Source organism: Microcaecilia unicolor, chromosome 11 (genome assembly GCF_901765095.1).
Source record: "Microcaecilia unicolor chromosome 11, aMicUni1.1, whole genome shotgun sequence".
NCBI lineage: Eukaryota > Metazoa > Chordata > Amphibia > Gymnophiona > Siphonopidae > Microcaecilia > Microcaecilia unicolor.
This window is the reverse complement of record NC_044041.1, coordinates 38,526,356-38,550,881: the sequence shown is the minus strand read 5'-3', so window position 1 is coordinate 38,550,881 and position 24,526 is coordinate 38,526,356. Positions and strand designations below refer to the sequence as shown.

Below are 24,526 nucleotides of genomic sequence, written 5' to 3'. Positions count from 1 at the left end.
GGGGGGGAAGAGTTTTTTTTTCTCTCCTGCTCCTGTCAGGACGCAATCACCCGGGTCTTGTCAGGAGTAGGAAAGAGAGAGACCCTGGTGCCGGACCTCCCTTGGAAGCGGTGCCCAGGGGAGTCTTGCCCCCCACCCCCGGCGGCCCTGGGAGGTTCTGCTTTCCTTTTGGTCCCCCCCAGCATCAAGATCTAGACATGAGATTGCTGCTGTGGAGCCAGGCATGGAGGAGTCTACAGTGGTGGCTCCTCAGCCACAGTTTGGAAAAAGGCATGGATTTGGATGCTCCAGAGTTGATGATAATTAATGACGAGCGCCATTCTCTGGGGATGGGATGCATATTGTCTGGTGGCATAAGGAAAATGGTCTCAGGAGGAGACACGCTGGTAAATCAAAAGGCTGGAGACCAGGGCAGTGCAATTAGTGCTAGTGTCCTTTTGGTCCTTGTTAGAAGGCAAGGCAATGCGAGTTAGTTTCCCTCTTGCCGGTTCACATAAGCTTGTTTGTGCAGCGCTACATATGCTTTGTAGCGCTATAAAAATGCTAAATAGTAGTAGTACCTCCATTGCATTGTCGGACAGAAGAATCGTTGCAGCAGAGGTGCAAGCCTGGATGTGAGATCATTTGGTAGTGCACATGGCAGACTTGGACAAGGTTCAGGTGGACTTTCTGGGCAGGCACACCTTGGACTCAGGAGAATGGAGCCTGGGCCCCTGGGTGTTTGCTTGCATTGTGAGAATCTGAGGTCTTCCAGCAATGCATTTGATGGCATTATGACCAGTATGAGTATTCCCAGGTTTTAGTCACCAGAGAGGCAGTGACAGGAAGACATCGATTTTTTTTTGATGTGGTTCAGCTGTGGCCTCACAGCAGCTTACTTTGTGTTGCCTCCTTGTCTGCTGGTAGGCAGGTTCATCTAGAGGAACAAGGAGCATATCTGTCGAATAGTCCTAGTTGTGGCCCTGGTATGGTGACTTGGTTCAGCTAGTAACAAGGGTGAGACGTGGGTTTCCAGTGACTCTGGATTGGTCAGACCTGGGGCAGGTGTGGATGTCGAACCCATCTCCATGTTTGTCTTATGGCTTGGCTCATGAAAGAGTATGACTGCAGAAGCGAGGATATTTAAGCAGAGTAATTGATACTGTTGCAGTCGCGTAAGAGATCTACTTAAATGGCTTGTTAGTGTGGTTGAACTTTGAGGACTAGTGCTAGTATCGTAGCATTGCCCCTTTGCCAGTGTTGGTGTCTGAAGATTTTTGGTTTTTTGTGCAGGGTGGCTTGGACAGGAGCTTAACGTTGGCCTTTCTCAAGCAGGTGTTGACCTTGGTCTGTATTTGGAGCTTGGAGTTCAGTAAGCTGTTGGTGTTGCATCCAGATGTTGTGTGGTTCCTCTGAGGAGTTAAGCTTATTTGACCTCCACTGTCGTTCTGCCATTGGGATTTGGATTTAGTCTTGTTCACTACTACTACTTACTATTTAGCATTCCTATAGCGCTACAAGGTGTACGCAGCGCTGCACAAACATAGAAGAAAGACTCTGGTGCTTGCTCCCTCTGAACCTCTGAGACTGTGTATACTAAAGGATGTCATGTGAAGACTGTCTTTCTGGTAGCTGTTTCAGCCCAGAAAATGTTCAAACTGCAAGTTCTATCTTGTAAGGAACCATTTTTTGTTTTAAGGGAGAAAATGGTGCTGCGCCCTGTTCTCTTTTCTTCCAAGGTGGTTTCTGCCTTTCATGTGAACCAGAATATTTCCTTGCTGGCTGTGGGGGAGGTTGACAGTAATAATGAACAGTGGCTGTTGATTACCTCAATGTCAGACAAGCCTTGAAGTAGTACATTCTCAGGACAGAGGAGTATAGATTTTCAAACAGGTTGACTGTTGGTTGCCCGTAGCAGGCAGTGTCAAAAGCAACTATTATTTGATGGATTAAGGAAGCTATAATCTCTGCTTACATTCTCAAGGGGTGTCCTGTACCAGGTCCCTGAAAACTCTACCAGAAGTTAGACGGCCTCATGGATGGAGAGTAGTCTTGTAAATCCGCAGGAGATCTGAGCAGCTGCTTTGTCCTTGTTGCATTCCTTTGTGAAGTATTATCAGATGCCCAAGCTAGGCAGGATTTGACCTTGAGCAGGGGTATTGTTGACAAAGTTTCAGAGTTCCATATGTGATTGGCACTACTTTGATTCTTCCCTTGAGTCTGAACCAGTCTGGAAGAATGCTAAGGAAGAAGAAATTAGATCTTACTCGCTAATTTTATTTCCTTTAGCCTCTAGGGACCCGTCTAGAACCTACTTACCTTGGTTATGTTACATGGTCGATGGTGACATGTTTCTGTTCAGAGGGTGATGACAGAGAATTGGTTAGGCATTAAGGACCATGGAGATGTATGTATACATGTATTTCCTCTGTTGCCAGTTTGTGTTCAAATGTTTAAGTAGAGGAGTGTGGTAGCCGTGTTAGTCCACTCTTAAGGTTATCAGTAAAAATCAAACAAAAAAAAACATGGAAAAGAAAATAAGATGATACCTTTTTTATTGGACATAACTTAATACATTTCTTGATTAGCTTTCGAAGGTTGCCCTTCTTCCTCAGATCGGAAATAAGCAAATGTGCTAGCTGACAGTGTATATAAGTGAAAACATTCAAGCATAGTAATGCTTGAATGTTTTCACTTATATACACTGTCAGCTAGCACATTTGCTTATTTCCGATCTGAGGAAGAAGGGCAACCTTCGAAAGCTAATCAAGAAATGTATTAAGTTATGTCCAATAAAAAAGGTATCATCTTATTTTCTTTTCCATGTTTTATTTTGTTTGATTTCTACTGATGTTCAAATGTTTGCAATTCAAAAAAAAAAAAAAAAAAAAAGAGAGAGAAAATGTTCTTCAAGAACACAAAGGGGAGAAGGTTCCTGGGTTAGTTCATCTTGCTTTGATACAGAAATTGACTGATAGGACTGGAAAGGGTGGATAGTTTCTCAGAATCTCTATCTGCTAGTAGGTGTGCATAACCCATGAATTTGGACCGATCTGGAGGGAGTAAAGGAAAGAATTAGAAAAAACCTGATTCCTTCTTCACACATTATAACTTTAAGCACATCAATGCAAAAAAAATTGAAAAAGTAGAGAAAATTGGAGGGGGAAAAAAGCAAAAATAATATTTTTAATGATAGTACCTTTAGTTTCTTTCAACTATTTGGGAAGGCACCAAATTAGTCTCTAAATGATGCATTGTGCTTATCTTGGCTTGATTTTGAAGACCATACAAAACAGCACTTTGATTACTAAAATACAATTGATCTTGCGGTTACAGAATTAATAGACCTTGCAATGTGATTGATTCCAGTGAAAGAAAGAAGAGAATTGAAAAGCCCGAAGACACAGTAGAAGTCGAAGAGAACTCCACCTAGCCCACCTCCTTTTAGGGGTCGAAATACAGCAATGGATGCACAAGAAGCCTTGGCCAGAAGGTAACTTTATACATGGAGTATTGGTGTAGCAGTAAGTGACATAAAAAATACCATATTACTTGAACATAAACACTTTTTTTTGGGAGGGGGGGTGAGGGGGAGATTAAAAATACCATTAAAAATTGCATCTCAGTTTATATTTGATCCTTCCCCATTCCCCCCACCCCCAATTTCTGGGCCTACTGAACCACACTGGCGGTTTAGTGGCGAGTTGGAGCAGGAGCAGTCTCACTCCTGCCCATTCTGTCTCCTTAATGAAAATGGCTGCCATGACTTCAGCAATCTCGCTCCTGCCCCAGCTCTTCACAAGACTGCCACGGAGGTACAGTAAAACGGGGGGGGGAGACGGGACACAACACAGGAGTCAGAGAGGGGGCTTTTTTTGGGGGGGGGAGGAGGGAAGGATAGGGTACACAACGGCAGAGGAAAGGGGACACGAGTGGGGGGAGGGAAGGGAGGAATGCTGGAATGTACACCCTCTGGTTTATATTTGAGTTACTGTTCCCCTTGGGGTAAAAATATTATCTTGGGCTGAGTGAGTTTTGGGCAATTTTTTTTTAAATCACAAAAAACATATAAACATCGTTTCAATTAAAAACTTAGTCATCCACAGAAGGATCATGGTGCTCAACATGTTTCGGCAAATAGCCTGCCTCAGAGGATTTCAAACAGTATGATAGTTCTTGAATTGGGGCGGCTGATAGAGATGTTTGGGATTAGGAAATAGGTGGAGGGGGGGAGGAAAGGAAGGGGGAAAAGGAGAGGAGGACAATATTTAAAAAAAAAAAAAAAAAAAAAGGAAGAATAAATTACGGAAACATGTGACATATGCCCCAAAATTTCAAATTCAAACAAACATTCTTAACAGAAGACTTTACCCTCCAAGAGGATAGGATACCTCAACATGTGGCACACTACAGATCACAAAACCTACTGCAGTGTCTTTAAATGTCATATCTCATCAGCCAAATGCTGAAGGACAATAAATAGAATAATGTAGGCAAACACTTAAAACTGTTTTCAAAACCCGTTATAAAAAAGTCAAATTATAAAATGAACTGCAACTATCTAGGTTACATATAAAATGGAATTTCTCCAAGGACAAGCAAGCCATATATCTCCACGTGGGCGATGTAATCCACAGAGTCTGGTGTGGAAAACATGCCCAGCATATTTTCCCTTTTAAAAGTTTAAGGCAGCACTTCCACCGCACATACATGAGTGTTTCTATCTCTAGCAAGTGAATGGACACACTCTGCTTTGTCTTGGTACACCGCATGTAAAAGGATTTAATTGTACCGGAGTTGAATAATTCCCGTTACCCCGGATTGGCCACTGTAGGCAGACCTGATTCAACTGCTGAACAGGGGTCCTCTGTCTTCTGCAAGTACATGGCCTTATTGAATCAAGGTCCGGTGAGGATCCATGCCCCCTTGGTCTTGCTGCTTGGCCATTGAAACAAAAAGGTTATTCTGATTTGTTCATTGCAACCTGGCATCAGACTTAGAAACGCTGTACATCCATGATGTGTGTGAGGGTGCGGAGGGCTGGTGTTCTGAGCTCAGAATTTCCTTCTTTGCTCAGATTGGGCACATCCTCGTATTTCTCCAGACAGGCCTCAGAAAGGATTGGCATTGGGTTCTCTAGAAGATCAAGTTGCGCCACTGGCCTGTGTCGGGCTGACTAGAAAAGAGGCCTCGAGGCTCACCTGAATATTATTTGATTCTTGCTGGGAGTGGGCCACTTGCAGCCTTCCTTTCATACACCATGTCCAGAGTGACTGTTAGAGCCACTGGAAAGCCTCCTTGAAAGATCTTATGCTAAATACAGCATTCTTGTATGCTTGTGTCGGCATATAGGGTTTCAGAGCTTCGGGCTCTCTTATCGAGTATCCCTTTGCTTTTTGGAGGCAGGGGTTTTCCCTAAGCTCGGTCCCTTCTTTTTCCTGAAAGTGGTATCGTTTCATTTCGACCAATCTGGAGCTTCCGTCCTTTTGCTGAGACGATGCTCGATGATTCTTCTTTGAAGCTTCTCTATATGCATAGTCGAGTCTAATCTAAGTGTCCAGAGCGGTTTAGAACAAAGTAAGATCTAAATAATTTTACAGATTAGAAAATTACAGACAATAATAGGAATGACATCTGATCATTATACAGTGAAGTCAGTCTAGTGTAGAAGACAGGAATCTGGCAAATAAAAAGCCTTAAGATTTTTGCGAAAAGACATATGTAGACAGTTCTTATTTTGAATGGAAGAGATTGCTAATGGTAAGCTGCCTGATAGTCTTCATTAGATATCTGGAAGTCACGAATCGGTTCCGCAAATTGGACCGACTGTTCCTTTGGTAAACGGGCTTGGCCTCATGGTTTCCAAGTTACAATTGCTAGATGGTTGCAAAACTATTGTGTCAGGTTTTCAAGGCAGAAACTAGGTTCGTGAGCCCTTGGGCCACTGCCGAGGAGCGGCAGTGGCAGGCAAAACCACCCCACACCAGAGACAAGGCAGAACTCTGAACAGCTAGAGTTCACCTGCATTTGACCCGCCCTTCCCCAGGAGTTGAGCCCCTGGGTGCAGGCAGATGGCAGGACTTACCGGACAGGGCAGGAACTGAATACCAACTAGGCTGAACAGAGACTGAGGGTCAGAGGAGAAAGGAATATACATGGGCAGCAAGGCAGGAAACTGGGCTAGGACTCAGACATGCAAAAGTCAGGACTGAAAGCTGTAGAGCAGCCACTAAGAGAGAGAGACACAGACAAACAGAAACTAAACCAGGCTAGGAGTCACAACAGACAAAACTACACAAAGCAGGAAATGGACAAGCTAAAGGACAGGAACTGAAAGCTGACAAGCAGCCACTGAAACCGGGTACAAACACTGACAGAAAAGAGACAGGACTGAAAGCTACAGAGCAGCCACTAAGCAAGAGAGACAGACAAACAAACTAGACCAAGAATACAAACCAGAAACAAGACTAAGCAATAAACCTAAGCTAAACTACACACAGACTAACTAGAATCAGACAAGGAACTAAACAAGAAACCAGACTAGCAGAAGTGCAGCAAAGCACCAACAACCAAGGGACCTTAGACAATGCAAAGGCAAACACTGAAGTTTCCAGATGATCAATAAAGCCCATCAGCTGCTGAAGCTCACTGCAGGAATCACAAGGGAGCTGCGGGTGCTGTTCAGGCACAAACAAGAGACGCAAGTCTGGCAGCCCGGAAGGACCGGACTGGGCTGAAGTCTGGAACGGGGGACAGTCCATAGCAGCCACCAGAGGGCGAGGTAAGCACAAACAAGGAAACATTCACATACGTGACATATTGCATCAGCTAACATGCTTCCAGGGAAGCAGGCTCCTCGGGCCTTATGGCTCATTCTACGAGGCATACAGTGACTTTCTGGGCTGAGACTACCTTACTGTCTCCAGATATGTGCAAGGCGGCAAGGTAGTCGACGCTGCTTACCTTTGCCAAGCACTACAGAGTGAACGTTGTGGCGCACTCAGAAGCCAGTTTGTGGCTTTGGCTCTCAGGGTGACGGTGGCGCCAGGATCCCACCCACTCCTGAGGATTGCTTTTGAACATCCCACAGGTTCTGGAACAATGGAAAGCTACGTAATGGAAGGAGAAATTAAGTCTTACCTGATGATTTCTTTCCATTAGTCCTTCCCATTACTTCAGAGACCCACCTGAGGTTTCTAAGATGTTTAGTTGGTGCAAAGTAGTGGATCAAACAAACACCACTTGCATGGTGTTTCCTGCATATCTGTTCTTTACAAGTTGTCCATGGATGAGCGGTTCTCATATGTTGCTTATCTGATTGTTGTTAAGTTAGCGGGGAGTTTAAGGTTGTTTTTTGTTCTGAGGTTTTTCCTTACTGCTTGTCAAAATGTAGAGGAGCTGGACTGGATTCCAAGAGAGATGTCTCAGCTAGGTTTTCCATTCTCTACCGCCACCTACTGGTTGATGGACACAACTAATCCTACAGGTTTTGGAATAGTGGGAAGGACTAATGGAAAGAAAATTATCAGGTGTAACCTAATTTCTCCTTCCTTCCTTTCTTCCCAATCTTTATTAATAGTGTAAGTTTCCTTTATTTTCGACTTTAGGCCTTTTTATGTCTGAGCACCGGTCGGGTACCATTGATAATTTTCAGGCAAGTTTGCCCTTTTTGCCCTCACCATAGAGCCGTTTGATTTTGCTTCGGTCATTTTCCCTTTCATATCATCTGAGGTTCTCAGTGGCTTTAAGAGCTGTGCCTGGTGCTGTTAGACCATTTCTGGGGCTGGCATCCATTCTTGGTGTATCCATTGTTTGGACCTAGACCATAACCATCTAAACTGTGAACTCGGAAGTCCAGAGATGCTCAAAAAGAAGATTTTTGGAGCCTGGACTGAATCATCGACATTGGCTTTGGCCTTGGCATCTACATCAGCATCAGAGATGTCTGTCCCGATGGCTACCAGACTCATGTCTGACACTTGGAGTTGGTGTGCATCAAGGGGTCCCCCACCTGCCTTGGAACTAACCACTGTGCAGGGCCCCCATGACTGGGGACCAGTGAATATAGTACCTGATACCAAGGAGGTGCATGGGTTCAACGACATCCTTATCAGCACTAGGCTACCTTCTCCTTGTGATTCAGGAACATACTGGCTATGCTGTATGGACTTGGTTGCCTATACTCCCATCCCAATACTTCCAGGCCACAGGAAGTATCTCCAATTCAGGGTGGGGACACATCATTCTGGTACCACATTCTGCCGTTTGGCCTTGCGTCAGCTCCCAAGAGTGTTCACCAAGTGTCTAGCAGTAGTCGCAGCATTGTTATGCAGACTGGGAGTCCAGTGTCTCCCTACCTGGACAACTGGTTGGTGAAGAGCACATCAAAGGAGGGTGCTCAGGAGTCTTTGGAGCTACTAGGGTTCATTATCAATGACCTCAAGTCCATCTACCACCAGTTAAACAATTGGTGTTCATAGGGGCCCAGCTAAACACGGTTCAAGCACATGCCTTTCTCCGACATTGCTGATCAGCTTGCAGCAACCAGCAGGTGACAGCTTAGCGGATGATGAGGTTGTTGGTCCATGGCCCAAGTGTGCATGTCACTCACATGGCACATCTTCATATTAGATCTGTCCAGTGGTCCCTAGCCAGGTTGAACCTAGCAGGTATCATCCGAATAACCCCAGAGCTGGCTTAATTCCTCCTCCGGTGGGTCATTCGATCCAATTTGACTGTGATTACTACCATTACAAATTCCTCAGCCCCAGAAGATGATGATGGATGCATCCAAAACCAGGAGTGGGGAGCTCATCTAGATGAGTTTCACACTCGAGGTCCATGGTTCACCCAGGAAATGGTTTTACAGATGAACTTCCTGGAGCTCCAGGCAATTTGGAATGCTCTAAAGGCTTTCAGAGATCGGTTGCTAAACCAAATTGTGGTAAAAGACAATCATGTTGTGATGTATTAGGGCAACAAAAAGGTGGGGTATAGGGTCCTATTCTCTGTTTGGAGGCCGTCGGGCTGTGGGACTGGGATGTCAACAACAGGATGGACCTCAGGGCCACATACCTGTTGGGGAAACTGAACAGCCTGGCCAACAAGACTTGAGCAGGGTAATATAATTCCAAGTGCAGTCTCTCAGCATGAGCATTGCCCATGAGATTTTACGAGAGTGGGGCACTCCCTTTATTGGCCCAGGCAGGTCTGGTTCCCACTTTTGATGTTATCTTTTGAAGAACCATAGAGATCAGACTGTTTTCCGACCCTCGTTGCACAAAACAGGGAATCTCTTCTTCATCCAAACTTCTAATCTGCAATCTGCAGCTTTCACAGCTTGGATTTTGAGTATGTAGAATTTGCTTCCTTTAATTTCCTGGAGGGTGTCTCCAAGGTTTTGCTGTCTTCCAGGAAAGATTCTACAAAGAGGTGTTGTAATTTCAAATTGTTCTCACACCAGAGGGCATACTTTCATTCCCTACACAAAACCTGCTTGAATACTTTCTATCTCTCAAAGTCTGGTCTCAAAACAAAATAGTTAAGGGTTTCACCTTAGTGCAATTAGTGCTTATCACCGTGTAGAGGGTAAACCTATCTGTGGACAGCCTCTAGTTGCTCGATTCATGTGAGGTTTACTTTTCAGTTGACAAATCCTCCAGTCAAACATCCACCTGTGTCATGGGATCTCAATGCTGTCCTCACCCAGCTGATGAAAGCTCCTTTTTGATCCACTAAATTCCTGTCCTCTGAAGTACATGACCTTTGGAAGGTCTTGTTTTTGGTGCCACACTACAGCTCGCAGATTCAATGAACTTCAGGCCCTAGCAAAAGATCTTCCTTATATGAAATTTCATCATAATAATAGAGTGGTTTTCCGCACCCACCCTATGTTCCTTCCTAAAGTGGCGTTGGAGTTTAATCTTAACCATTCAATTGTGATAAGTACATAAGTATTGTCATACTGGGACAGACCAAAGGTCCATCAAGCCCAGCATCCTGTTTCCAACAGTGGCCAATCCAGGTCACAAATACCTGGCAAGATCCCCAAAAAAGTACAAAACATTTTATGCTGTTTATCCCAGAAATATTTTCCCAAAGTCCAATTTCCTCAGCAATCCTCCAGACCATTCACGACGCTTGGGTTATGCACGCCTACCAGCAGAGGAGACTGAGAACACTAAAACTTCTTATACAAGTAGCTTGTGCAGACCTTTTACTAACCAGTATTTTCTCAGTCTCAGCAGAGGGTAGATGTGTGCAGCCTGTGCAGTGTACTCAGTCTGGTAGGCCCCTTTGGGGTTTCTAGATTGGGTTGTAAATGTTAGAGAACCCACACTTGGATCTCTATTACAGGGTATAAGTCCTAAGGGGCTTCTTATTCCCTGTGGGGTGTCACACCCGGGTGGCCGAGTCCCTCCCCCTGTGCTCTTCCTCTGGAGGACTGCTTGACCTCGGCTACAGACCTCGTTCTGTACCCTTGAGGTGTTTAGGCATCAGCAACGAGGTTTAAAAAATAAACGTTTTTAAAAGGCGGCTATTTTGGCCATTATTGTGGCAGTCCAGAGATAAAACGTATTCAAGGGCGTTCTTGCCTTAGGCGGTTTTGCCTATTAGTCTGTCAGAGCACAAAGCAGCTGTTTGTTTTTATTGTGTTCGCGGCCATTATGTCTAAGCCGGCGAGGTGTCTGTTTTGCACGAAGCGCGGCGTTGAAGTGAAAGGTGGCCAATGTAAATTTTGTGGGGAGCCTATGTTGTCAGTGCTCTTGCCCCCCGTGCTTTCCCCTGAGTCGGGGGAGGTGTTGGGCGGCGATTTGACCGCACATTCCGTGCTGGCAACGGCGGGGCCGGTTTTGGCGGGAAACATGACCATTTTGTCTGCGTTTCCCGGGTCGGCCTCGACTGAGCCGTTGTTGGCGGGAAGCGCAGCCATTTTGGCCATGCATTTCGTACCGGTGCTGGGGGACTCGTGTGGCGGGAAGCACGCCTAGTTTAGCCGTGGATCACACGATGGGCCTGCTGCCTCAGGAGCGAGAGGGGTCTGTCGCGGAGACTGCGGGAAGTTTGTTGGGGCTTCAGCAGTGTCGGGGGGGGGGGGGTCTGGTTTCCCCCCTGAGTTTGTTTGGTCTCTGTATAATGCCTGGAGCTGGCCCCTCTCAGACTGATTGTTCCCCGGAGGCTGCTAGCTCAGTGGGAGTTAAGCGCCCGCGGGTGGATATTCGGAGCCTGTGGAGATACTTTCTTTGCCTGGGTCGGAGGTTTGGAGTGACCCAGGAGAGGTGGATCTCTTAGATGAGTCTGAGGTTCAGGATGGGCTAAGGCCTGGGGAAGATTCTTCAGTGGTTCGCATTTTTCATAAGGAGGAGGAGTTAGAGCTCATTGATCAGGTGATCTCTACTTTGAAGATTGCTCCGGCGGCCACCTCCCTCTGCGGAGGGACCCCAGGTAGATCCCTTGATTAAGGGGATTCGGAGAGCCTCCTGTTCCTTTACCATGAATTCAGACATTAGAGACATGGTTTTTCAGGAATGGTCTGTGCCGGAGGCTGCTTGTAAGGTGTCTAGAGCTATGGCGCGGCTGTATCCCTTGCCTCTGGAAGATTTGGCCCTGCTGAAACCACCTACTGTGGATGCGGTGGTTGCGGCGGTTACTAAGGCTATGGCCATTCCGGTGGATGGCGGTACAGCCTTACGGATCCTCCAGGATAAGAAGCTAGAGTCCTTCTGAAGCGTAGCTTTGATTTGTCAGCTTTGGCCTTGCAAGCCTTGGTGGTGGGGGCTTGGTAGGCAGAGCTTGTTTCCGTTGGGTGGAGAAGCTCTTGGATGAGCCTGCGTTAGATAAGACTGGTTTGGTTCAGGACCTGGCCAAATTGGCGATGGGGTCTTCGTTTTTTGGCGGACACCCTTTATGATTGCTAAGGCTTTCAGCTAAGACCTATGGCTCTGCCGGTGACGGTCGCAGGGCTCTTTGGCTTAGGGGCTGGGTGGGAGATGCGGCCTCTAAGCAAAGTTGTGTTCTCTACCTTCAAAGGTTCTATGTTGTTTGGAGAGGACTTGGATCAACTGGTCAAGTGTCTGAATACCAAGGTCTTACGGTTGCCTGGAGTTACGACCTAAGGCGGGCTAGCCGGGGTGGTTCGCTAGAGGTCGGTTAAGGACCACGAGGCGGTACAGGTCGGGCAGGTTTGTATCTCCTTCTAAAAGCCGTTTTTTCCAGCAGACTCAGTCCTTTCGAGGGGGTCGTCGAGGAGGTCGGGACTCCTCCGGAGGTGCCAGAAATGGTAATAAGTCCTCCTTATGAAGGTATGCGGGTCCAGTCTCTGGTGAAGGTCGGGGCGCGACTTCGTCTGTTTTATCAGGGGAGGACCCAAATTACTTCAGATCAGTGGGTGCTGGAGGTCGTTCACGACGGCTATGCGCTCGAGTTCGAGCACCCGCTGCCGGATGTTTCTTCACTCTGTAGTCAAGTTAAAGGCTATTTAGGAGACTCTGGGTCGCTTAATCCAGTTGGGAGCTGTGGTAACCGTTCCTCGGGACGAGCAGGAATGGGTTTTTCCAGTTACTTTGTGGTACCGAAGAAGGAGGACCAGTTTCGACCCATTTTAGATCTCAAGAGGGTCAATGGGCGCTCAAGGTGCCATCCTTCCGCATGGAGACTCTGCGCTCGGTCATAGTGGCTGTTCGTCAGGGGAGAATTTCTAACGTCACGGGATCTCACGGAAGCGTATCTGCCACGTGCCCATTCAAGAGGCCCATCAGCATTTCTTTCGTTTTGCTGTTTTAGGGAAGCACTTTCAGTTCTGTGCTCTGTCTTTTGTCTGGCAACGGCTCTACACACCTTCTCCAAGATAAGGGTGTGGTAGCAGCGGCTTTGCGGAGGCAGGGAATTCTGGTGCATCCGTATCTGGACGACTGGTTGATCCGGGCGAAGTCTCGGGCTCAGTTTTACTAAGGGCAGTTTGTGGTACGTTTGTGCCCATCTGCAGTTGAATTCCCCAGTCTTAAGGGGAGGAGGTCTGAGTGTGGATCAGTGGTTTTGTTTTGGTGGAGGTGTTTTGTTCCTCTGCTTGTTACTTGCGCTAGCAAGGTTTTCCTCGGAGTGTGTGTGAGAGTGAGTGTGTGATAGAGAGTGAATGTGTGTGACAGAGTGAGACTGGGTGCGAGAGTGTGTGTGTGAGAATGAGAGTGTGTGCCAGGGGGGCCCCCCCCTCCCTCCCAGGTTGCAGGGGTCGGCCCTCAACCCACCCTCCAGTTCCAGGGTCGTTGCCCCCCCCCCCCCCCCCCCCCCCCCCCGGCCCTCCATCCACCCTGCGATGTTGAACTTGCAAAATTAGGGTGCTGTGTAGTGTAATGCACCTGCAACGTTGTGAAGCTGACTCCGTGGCTTCACTGAAGGGAAGGGTTCGTCAGATTCGTCAGTCTGTCACCATCTAGGCCCCGCCCTCGCAACTCTTGATAGGTCTGCCGCCCTCGATGTCATCACGTTTTGACGCAAAGGGTGGGGCCGAGAAAGATGATGACAGACTGACAAATCTGACGAACCTTACGAATCCCTTCACCTTCAGTTGAAGCCAGGGAGTCAGCTTCAGAACGTTGGAGGTGCTTTTTATTATAGTAGAGAATGTGAGTGTCACCATGTGGGGGGGGGGGGGGGGGGGCTCCGTCGGATACGCCGTATGACCTCGTAACAAACATTGGATAATTGAGACTGTACTGTGGTTACTCTGTTATTTTGACTCCATGAAGTCACTTAATCTAAGCTGTTTATGCTTTTTTTTTTTTTTTTTTTTTTTTTAATTCCTTTTCATTTTACTCAATTTGTCTTACATATTCCTTTGTCACCTTATATAAATATTCCTATTCTGTTTTGCTTTCTGGGCTACCCCAGATCTTCTTTCTTATAGTCCTATTCTCATAATTTAGGTAGTCATATTTCCTGTTCTGTTAACCATCCTTTCCTCTTTTGAGCTTTTTTCTACTCTGATTTTCCTATTCTTTATTACTACTTACTGTTTGTCTTTCTCTTATCTGGGCTTCGTTTACCGTCTTACTATTTACAGGGATGAGCTTCTCTCCTTCTATTGACCCTTGCAATGGCACTTGTTCTGTTTTTGTGGTTACAGGGTATAATGGTCCTATCTTTTGAATTCTAAATTGGTTTGATTTTGGTCAGTATTTTATTAACATGACAAAAATTCTGTACCTAAATCATAGAGCAAAAATATTTAATGACATTTTCTGATGCCTTCTTTGTTTCCAGGGGAACCAGACAGGGATGCCCCCTCTCACACTTTTTAATTTAGCTATGAAGCCCTTGGCTATAGCTACATCAACTTCCCAATATATGTGGCTTCAAATTGTCACACTTTGAGATTTCTCTCTCTCTGCTGATGATTTACACCTTTACACTACTGTTGGTTCCATCCCACACATCTCTTTGATACCTTTTCTATCATATCAAGCTATAAAATTAATTAAGATAAAATGGAATGCCTTACCTCTTAGTGATTCCATTATCCAGCAAGACTTATCCCTTTTCTTTTTAAAGTCCATACTTCATTTATTAAATATCTAGGTATTTATTGTGGTAGATCTGTATCGTAGTGATAGGGTGAATCGGATTGGTGGAGGGGTAGCATTGTATATTAACGAGAGCCTTGAATCAAATAGATTGAAAATTCTGCAGGAAGCAAAACACTCCTTGGAATCACTGTGGATTGAAATTCCATGTGCAAAGGGGAAAAGGATAGTGATAGGAGTGTACTACCGTCCGCCTGGCCAGGACGAACAGACGGATGCGGAAATGTTAAAGGAAATCAGGGACGCAAACAAACTGGGCAACACAATAATAATGGGGGATTTCAATTACCCGCATATAGACGGGGTAATGTAACATCTGTACACGCAAGGGACATAAGATTTCTTGATGAAATCAAGGACAGCTTCATGGAACAGCTAGTTCAGGAGCCGACAGAGAAGGAAAATACTAGACTTAGTCCTTAGTGGTGCTCATGATCTAGTGCAGGGGGGTAACGATACGAGGGCCGCTTGATAACAGTGATCATAATATGATCGGTTTTGATATTGGCATTGAAGGAAGTGAAACTAGGAAATCAAGTACGCTAGCGTTTAACTATAGAAAAGGTGATTACGACAAAATGAGAAAAATGGTGAAAAAAAGACTGAAAGGAGCAGCTCGCAGAGTAAAAAACTTGCATCAGGCGTGGATGCTGTTTAAAAACACCATCCTGGAGGTTCAGGACAAATATATTCCACGTATTAGAAAAAAGGGAAAAAAGACTAAACGTCAGCCGGCGTGGCTAAACAGTAAGATAAAGGAAATCATTAGAGCCAAAAAACAATCCTTCAGAAAGTGGAGAAGAGAACCAACTGAAAGTAACAGGATAGATCATAAGGAATGCCAAGCCAAATGCAAAGCGGAGATAAGGAGGGCAAAAAAGGACTTTGAGAAGAAATTAGCGTTGGAAGCAAAAATACATAGTAAAAACTTTTTTAGATACATTAAAAGCAGGAAACCGGCCAAAGAGTCGGTTGGGCCGCTGGACGAAAATGGTGTTAAAGGGGCGATCAAGGGGACAAAGCCGTAGCGGAGAAATTAAATGAATTCTTTGCTTCGGTCTTCACCGAGGAGGATTTGGGGGGGACACCGGTGCCGGAAAGAATATTTGAAGCGGGGGAGTCGGAGAAAACTAAACAAATTCTCTGTAACCTTGGAGGATGTAATGGGTCAGTTCAGCAAGCTGAAGAGTAGTAATCACCGGGACCTGATGGTATTCATCCCAGAGTATTAATAGAACTAAAAAATGAACTTGCGGAGCTACTGTTAGAAATATGCAATCTGTCCCTAAAATCGATGTGTATACCCGGAAGGAGGAGGGTAGCCATCTGCTTACTTCCGATTTTTAAGAAGGTTCCAGAGGAGGATTCCGGGAAATATAGACCGGTGATGTCTGACGTCGGCCTAGGGCAAGATGGTGGACGGGCTATTATTAAGAATAAAATGTGCAGAGCATATACAAAAACATGGACTGATTGAGGACAAAGTCAGCACGGATTTAGTGAAGGGAAGTCTTGCCTCACCAATCTAATGCATTTTTTGAGGGGGTAAGCAAACATGTGGACAATGGGGAGCCGGTTGATATTGTATATTCTGGATTTTCAGAAGGCGTTGACAAAGTGCCGCACGAAAGACTCCTGAAGAAATTTCAGAGTCATGGAATCGGAGGTAGGTATTATTATGGATTATTAAGAGCTGGTGAAAGATAGGAAGCAGAGAGTAGGATTGCGTGGCCAGTATTCTCCAGGGAGGAGGGTAGTTAGTGGGGGTCCGCAGGGGTCTGTGCTGGGTCCGTTTGCTTTTTAATGTATTTATAAATGACCTAGAGATGGGAATAATAGTGAGGTAATTAAATTCGCCGATGACACAAAATTATTCAGGGTCGTCAAAGTCGCCAGGAGGAATGTGAACGCTTACAGGAGGACTTGCTAGACTGGGAGAATGGGCGTGCAAGTGGCAGATGAAGTTCAATGTTGACAAGTGCAAAGTGATGCAGTGTGGGTAGAGGAACCCGAATTATAGCTACGTCTTGCAAGGTTCCGCGTTAGGAGTTACGGATCAAGAAAGGGATCTGGTGTGCGTCGTCGATGATACGCTGAAACCTTCTGCTCAGTGTGCTGCTGCGGCTAGGAAAGCGAATAGAATGTGGGTGTTATTAAGAAGGGTATGGAGTCCAGGTGTGCGGATGTTATAATGCCGTTGTATCGCTCCATGGTGCGGACCGCACCTGAGTATTGTGTTCAGTACTGGTCTCCGTATCTCAAAAAAGATATAGTAGAATTGGAAAAGGTACAGCGAAGGGCGGACGAAATGATAGTGGGGATGGGACACTACTTTCCTATGAAGAGAGGCTGAGAAGGCTGGCTTTTCAGCTTGGAGAAGAGACGGCTGAGGGGAGATATGATAGAAGTGTATAAAATAATGAGTGGAATGGATCGGGTGGATGTGAAGCGACTGTTCCGCTATCCAAAAATACTAGGACTAGAGGGCATGAGTTGAAGCTACAGTGTGGTAAATTTAAAACGAATCGGAGAAAATTTTTCTCACCCAACGTGTAATTAGACTCTGGGCATTCATTGCCGGAGAACGTGGTACGGCGGTTAGCTTGACGGAGTTTAAAAAGGGGTTAGATAGATCCTAAAGGACAAGTCCATAGACGCTATTAAATGGACTGAAAAAATTCCTCCTTTTTAGGTATAACTTGCTGGAATGTTTTTACGTTTGGGGAGCGTGCCAGGTCCCTGACCTGGATTGGCCACTGTCGGTGACAGGAATGCTGGGCTAGGTGGACCTTTGGTCTTTCCCAGTATGGCACTACTTATGTACTTATGACACCATTGATAAGACTATTAATAATCTACCATCACCGAAAAACAGTGAGTTAGTTTAGTGGTTGGTCCCCTTTATATCTTAAATGGTGGACAGACTTGAAACTATCAAAATGAGGCTAGTACCAAAAGTGAGTTGTTTACTAAGTATGCTTCCACTACACTATCCTAATTATTTTATAAGCAAGTGGATAAATTACTGCTTAATTTTCCTCTGGAACAATAAACATCCCCGTATTGCCTCTAGGATATTAAAATTACCTAAAAACTTGGGAGGAGTTAATTTTCCAACTTTTACCAATTATTCATTCTTTGTCAAGGGAGTAAATGATTTAATCCTCTGACCCACTCTATTGCTGGTTGAAATTTAAAGAAGTTATCGTACAACATATTCCTTTACGCTTACGTTACAAATGTTGCCAGTTTAAAAAAAAATCTTTTTCAGTATTCTCTGCTACTACTGAAGTTGTCGGTAACCTTTAAACTAAATTACCTTGCCATTCTGCATTGATATGGCACTGCCATCTGGAATAATCCATTGATTACTGTCATAATAAACCAATTGATTGGCATTCTTGGCACATGAATGATTGTGGGTCCTATCTCAGCTTGTTTCTAATGGTAAATTGAAACCCTTTTCTCAATTACAAACTGACTTCCAAATTGAAAGCATCTATTTTTAGAATCCCATCTCATCTCTCTCTTTTTCCAGTTTGTTCTACTCCCTCTTTTTATAAATTGTCTCAGCCACTCTAAAACTATAGTATGAAATCTCAAAAAGCCTGGGTAAACAGATATAGGGGACCCTTCACTGATAAACAGTGGTCTTTTTTTTTTTTTTTTTGCTACATGGTCCTAGACCTTCCTCCGCTTCGAATTATCCAATTTTTCTTTTTACATCAAGCTCATTGGACCCCAATTAAGGCATTGAAGAGGGGAATTTTCAAATAACCATTAAAACATTTGTTTGACTTCATAATGTATACCGTATTTTGTCGGACTATAAGACGCACTTTTTTCCCCAAAATTTGGGAGGAAAAATGGGGGGTGCGTCTTATAGTCCGAAGGTAGCGTTTTGGACCGCCGTCCCGTACTTACACGATTCCATGTTCCCTGGTGGTCTAGTGACGTTGGGGCAGGGAAAGAGCCCCCTCTTTCCTGCCCATCGCGCTGCTCCTCCGTGCTCCTCACTGCTTTCTGACGGTCCTTGGCGATATTCAAAATGGCCGCCGAGATTTTTTTTTTCCTATTTCCCTCCTCTAAACCTAGGTGCGTCTTATAGTCTGAAAAATACGGTAAATATTTTGGACCAAGATCTTGAGATACAATGATGGATATAATAGGTTTCTGGGAAGCTTTGTCCTTTAAACATGTTAGTTGAAAGTTTCTCTCTCACTCCTCTTGAAAGATGATATTCTTCTGTTTGACTTTATGGTCAAGCTAATTATTCAATACTGGAAGGATAATGCCAATCTTTCAATATGTATTTGGTGGAATACCATCCTTTTCTATGGCAAATATGAAGATATCTCCAAAATCTTTTCTACCAAACCGTAAATGGCATAAATTAATTTGCATTATCTATCTCATAGCTCTCTTCTTTTATAACTTAGTTCTTCGGTTATTGCTCATATTATTTTCTTCTTTATTACTAAGATCTAGCTGAACTTAAGGTTGTTGGTTGACTGTTTTATTGATACTCTAGTTTTTTTTGTACAGCATTTTGCTGAATTGTGTTTTCATGCTGGCTATGGTTCTCCTGGTTTTCATTTGCCTCTGTCTTCAGTGGTGGTTCTTCATGCAGGTGGTGGGAATGCAGATCGCCATCCCAATTTAAATGGTAGGGTTGGGAAGCCCTGAGGTCCAAAAGGCTTCTAGCCATTACTGATAGTATGAGGTAGGCCTTAGTGGGAGACCCCCCCCCCCCCCCCCCACACACACCACACAGTTTTGTGGGCCCCTACCCTGACTATGCAGGGTTCCCAAGTCATACAGCTTTGGGGCCCTCAGCCTGTGGTATTTGGCAGCACAGCAGGAATTCAGACCCAGATCAGATCCTGTTCCTACCTCAATTTCCAGTTTATGTAGTTTATCTAGATTTTCAGAAAGCTTTTGACAAAGTTCCTCAAGAGATTCCTAAGAAATTAAAAAATAGTCATAGGATAGGAGGGTAATGCCTTCTGTGGATTAGGAATTGATTATTGAACAGAAAACAGAGGGTAGGGTTAAATGGCCATTTTTCTCAACGGAGGAGGGTGAATACTGTAGTGCCGCAGGGATCTGTACCGGGGACCGGTGCTATTTAACATATTATAAATGATCTGAAAATCAGAACGAGTGAGTTGATTAAATTAGTAGATGACACAAAGTATCAAAATGGTCAAAAACACATGTAGATTGTGAAAAAATTGCAGGGAAAGCCTTTAGGAAACTGGAAGACTAGGCATCCAACTGGCAGTTTAAATGTAATGTGGACAGATGCAAGTGATACGTATTGGAAGAGCAATCCAAATCATCGTCCACCTTAGGAGTCGGCACTCAAGAAAAAAATCTAGGTGTCGTAGACATTATGCTGAAATGTTCCTCCCAGTGTGCGGTAGACAAAAACGCAAGCAGGATGCTAGGAATTATTAGGAAAGGGATGCAGAATAAGACAGAATATTATTCCTCTGTATCGCTTCATTGCTTGTTATTTTTATTATACAGAAGTCATTGTATATCTCAGATCCCTGACGCAGGCCTTAGAGCCGAAACACCAGTCCGTTGGGTCTTTGTTCAATAAAGATCTGCCATCCATAGTTCGCCTCGCTATTTGCTTATCCCATTTTTAAGTCACATGATGCGTTAAACCCAAAATCTCTTCCATTAGAAGAGGATCTAATAACTCTAACTTCAAGGAGCTATGTTCCATCCAAGTCTGAAATTATTAAACCTCACAGTATGATTGATTGAACCTCCAATTTAGATGAACCCTGTTTGTCACAAGGAGGAGTCAGTTTTGCTAGCAATCTCTTAAGGATTCAACAAAGAGATCATATGCTTCCAAATGGAGGTGATTTGAGCATAGGTGTGAGATACTACATATCAACCCATATAAATGTTTATTTTATTTATAATTTATTGCATTTGTATCCCACATTTTCCCACCTATTTGCAGGTTCAATGTGGCTTACGATACATCATGAACAGTGGAAATATGAGAATATACATTTAGTATTTCAGTATCTAAGGTGTTTATTGCTGTACCTTTCAAATGCAGGTCTTGCAACTTCATGAAAGTACATCTGGCAGCTTTATTGCCCTTTCATGATTTTATAGATAATGCCTCTATAATGAAGCATCCTATTAAACGTTTCATGAAAGGACTTGGAAACTTAAAGCCTCCTGTAAGGCACACTTTTCCAGCATGGGACCCCGGTCTCATCCTCAACAGTCTGTCTTACTCGTTTACCCATTGTCATCCAGTGATTTTAAATAGTTGTCATGGAAAACTTAGAATTTTGGACCTACAAGCTTTGGTACATTATCCTCCATTCACTCAGATCCTCCATTATAAGGTTCTCTTACGTATACATCCTACATTGTTTCCAAGGTGGTTACAGAATTCCATCTAAATAAAACTGTTAATGTTTACCAACTTTTTATTCACCACCTCACAAAAATTCACAAGAGTAATTATTCCATACACTGGACTGCAAGAGAGTGTTGACTTATTTCCAACGGACCTCTATGAATAACAGACCTTCGTAACTGTCTCTATCCTTCTAAACAAGAGACATCAACCTTTATCTAAATGAACGCTTTCTAATTTGTATAGTGAACCACATCCAGTTTTGTTACTCAACATCACCATCACCTTTCAAAGTTTCAAGGGTAACTGCTCATGCTTTGTTTTACTGCTGCAAAGCAGCCCATTTACAAAGAACTTGATTGCAAGACATTTGCAGAGCAGCCATCTTGTCAACTGGTACATACCTTCACAAGACACTACTGTATGGATGAACATTCACTAAGACTCTGGTTTTGGACACGCGGGTCCTCATTTATTTAAAATTTCAGCTACCACCACCACTGTAGTTTGTGGGTTGCAGATGGTACAATAATTGTTTACTCCAACCCTTAGCTTGGGAGTCACCAGTTGTGGGGCTGCAAGATCCTTTGTCCATGGAAAAACAAGTTTTGAACAATGGTTTTCCGTGGACAGATAATCTTCCAACCACATAATCCCTCCCTCCCACCCAGCACTGAAGCAAGCTTTGAAATTAACTGATAAGGTTCTACGTAGACAGTGGATAATGTACAGTGGGAATCCCCACACATGCGTAGAAGTCTCTTTGAGACATTTTTGTACTTGTATTCTACTGGGTCAGTTCTGTCACCATGAGATTACTACTTATGTGGCTGGAAGATAATCTGTCCACAGAGAACAGTCGTTACAGGTATGCAATTTTATTATATTCTGTTTCTAACGCACTATCTATCTTGCAGGTTGGAAAGAGCAAAGAAATTGCAAGAACAGAGAGAAAAAGAATTAGTTGAGAAACAGAAACAACAAGAAAATACTGCAGGTACTATTCTTTCAATAGCTACGAATTATGAATGCCACCCTGATTCAAATTCATAGCACTTTTGCAGTTTGAGAAATTTCAGCATAACTATAAAGATATAGTTTTAAAAATTTAGATGGTAAGAATTTTTCTTTGTTTAGAAAATTGTTTTTCTATGGAGTGATATTAAGTTCATTGTGTATTTTCAAAATTTGTTATCGAGACTAAGCAAATCAGAGTGCTCATATAGTGGTTTCTATCAGAATAGCCTATGGGCATTAGAATGCAACACTGGATAGTGTCAGGATTTGTGAAAACAGGATGTGGCTGAAATAAAAGGAGTGAAAAAAGCATATATTTTAGGAATAAATCTAAAAGAAAAGGTAGAGCCAGTGAAGGCAGAGGTTGGTAGTGTGAGCGACCTATAATTTCAAGGGTGTGGTTTTATTTTGCAAGACCTAGTGGCCTTATTTTCTACATGGCCAGATTATGAATGCACCAACTCAAGCCATCTGGGTTCACTGGAGTTATTGCTAGTTCTTGGAAGGAGATTCAACTACTATCACTAGTTTGAGGATGCTTACATCTAAAAATTCAATAGTTTCATTACAGTACCCCTGAATGTATGCCTCAGGAGTAGTGCTGCAGTGGTTTTGTAAGGCGGTGGTTCTTAACCCATTCCTGAGGCACATCCATCCAGTCGGGCTTTCAGGATATCCACAATGAATCTGTTTGATAGATTGCATACCAAAGCAGCAGTATAGGCAGATCTCTATCATGCAGCTTCAGTGTGGCTATCCTGAAAACCTGATTGGTTGAGCATGCTCCAAGGACTGAATTAAGCACTGATGTAAGGAAATATTTTATTAAAAGGCTTTGTGAAACTGCTTTCCAGTGGAGGTGGTGGAGACAAGGACTGTATCCAAATTCAAGAAAGCAATAGAACAAGCACAGAGGGATGATAGTTGGTATGCATGTGCAGACTGGACAGGTCATATAGTCTTTTGTCATTTTCTATGTTGGTCACCAACTTAAAGTGCAATGTACATGATAATACAGAATTTGTATGAATACTAGGAGCAGCTGGCCAGACTTATTCCTTCCACTGACTTCTAAGAGCTCTGAGCAGAATATAACTACTGTAATATTTGTATTTTCTATTCGTAAGATAATACAGCTATAGAGCTGATAATGTTAGGATGGATCCAGGCTAGAATTTGTCTCCCAGAACCCAGAAAAAATCCACAAAGTGTTTCTGGTATACTCAGGGGTGTCTGCATTGGCACAACTCCTTGTTCAGCAGTCCTATCTGCCCGGAATGACTGACTATGCCAACTTCTACACAAATTTGAATTAAAAAAAAAAATACCTGGCAATGGATAAGAGCATCAAACAAGCAACCCTCAATTGACCCAGCAGGCACCCATGGGCACAATAGTAAACTGTAACAGAGCTTCTAAAAGTTCACACCCAGTGGGGCTCCCTTTCAGCACAAATGGATATAGATGCCGATGAATACAGACTCTATAGAATGCACCAGGAAAATCCAAAGCTCACATGGGTAGAAAGTCAATACTCACAGGATGACTACAGCCCCAAATGCATTGCCTCTATCCTTTGAACTCCCTGCAAGGCTTCACACCACTGATCTTTGTTGAGGACAATAACACCACGACAGGTCAGGCAGCAGGTTTCCCCAGACATACATTTAGCCCTGAAAATTTTAATCTTGAATCTAGCATGGTCTCAATGATTTCCCAATTTCAAAGCTCTGTTTCATCGCAAAAATATTAGAAAAGGTAGTCTTCAACTACTTCTCCAATTTCTTAATATATCCTGCGTCCCCAACAATCTGGATTTTGCTCAGGATATAGCACTAAAACAATTATTGCTGCATTACTTAGTGAGATTTACTCTGTAGTTGATAATGGAAAGATTGCATTGGTGATTTCAATTGACATTCGCAGCCTTTGGTCTGGTAGACCATCTATTACTCCAGTATATTGATCTTTCAGGATGGGTGCTGTAGCTGTTCACATCTTATTTACTTGGAAGATTTAGTTTCATATTTCCTGGTTGCACCTCAGCCTACCATCCCCTGAAAGAGTGTCCCTCAAAGGTCAATATTACAATACAATATGATCATTTGTATTCTGCAAAGTACCACAACGTTCACTGCAGGTCACAGTTCAATAAACTAAATTAGTTTCTAGGAATTAGAGTTGTACCATGTTTGCCTATCTTTAGTCCATCCCTCCCCAAAAGCTAAATTTAAACTCAAACCTTAAATCTTTGAAATCGAAATGTGTTTAGCTTTCAATAAAATATATACTCTCTAGTCCTACATATCTGGAAGGTCGTTCCAAATGTTTTCTATCTGATATGGGAGAGGTTGTTCAAAATCCTCCCATACCTTATTCTTTTCCAGTCAGGGAAGTAAACCTTAAGCACGTAATGATCTTTTATTTTATCCCAACAGTGGTGGTAACAAGCCATGTAGTGTGGCACTTGACCAGAGGACTTGAAAACCATAGTACACAATTTTTTTTTTTATTTTTTTTTTTTGGGGGGGGGGGGGGGGGGTTTATAGAACAA

General features: G+C 43.8%; 1 protein-coding gene across 1 annotated transcript in view; it reads left to right on the top strand.

The window, feature by feature from the left end:
* The window catches only part of RSRC2 (arginine and serine rich coiled-coil 2), a 187,385-nt gene that overhangs the window by 87,397 nt on the left and 75,462 nt on the right, over window positions 1-24,526 (top strand). Inside the window, 3 exon segments of the mRNA XM_030219254.1 lie at window positions 3,349-3,373; window positions 3,375-3,472; window positions 21,873-21,952. Coding sequence (XP_030075114.1) covers window positions 3,349-3,373; window positions 3,375-3,472; window positions 21,873-21,952 — 203 coding nt within the window.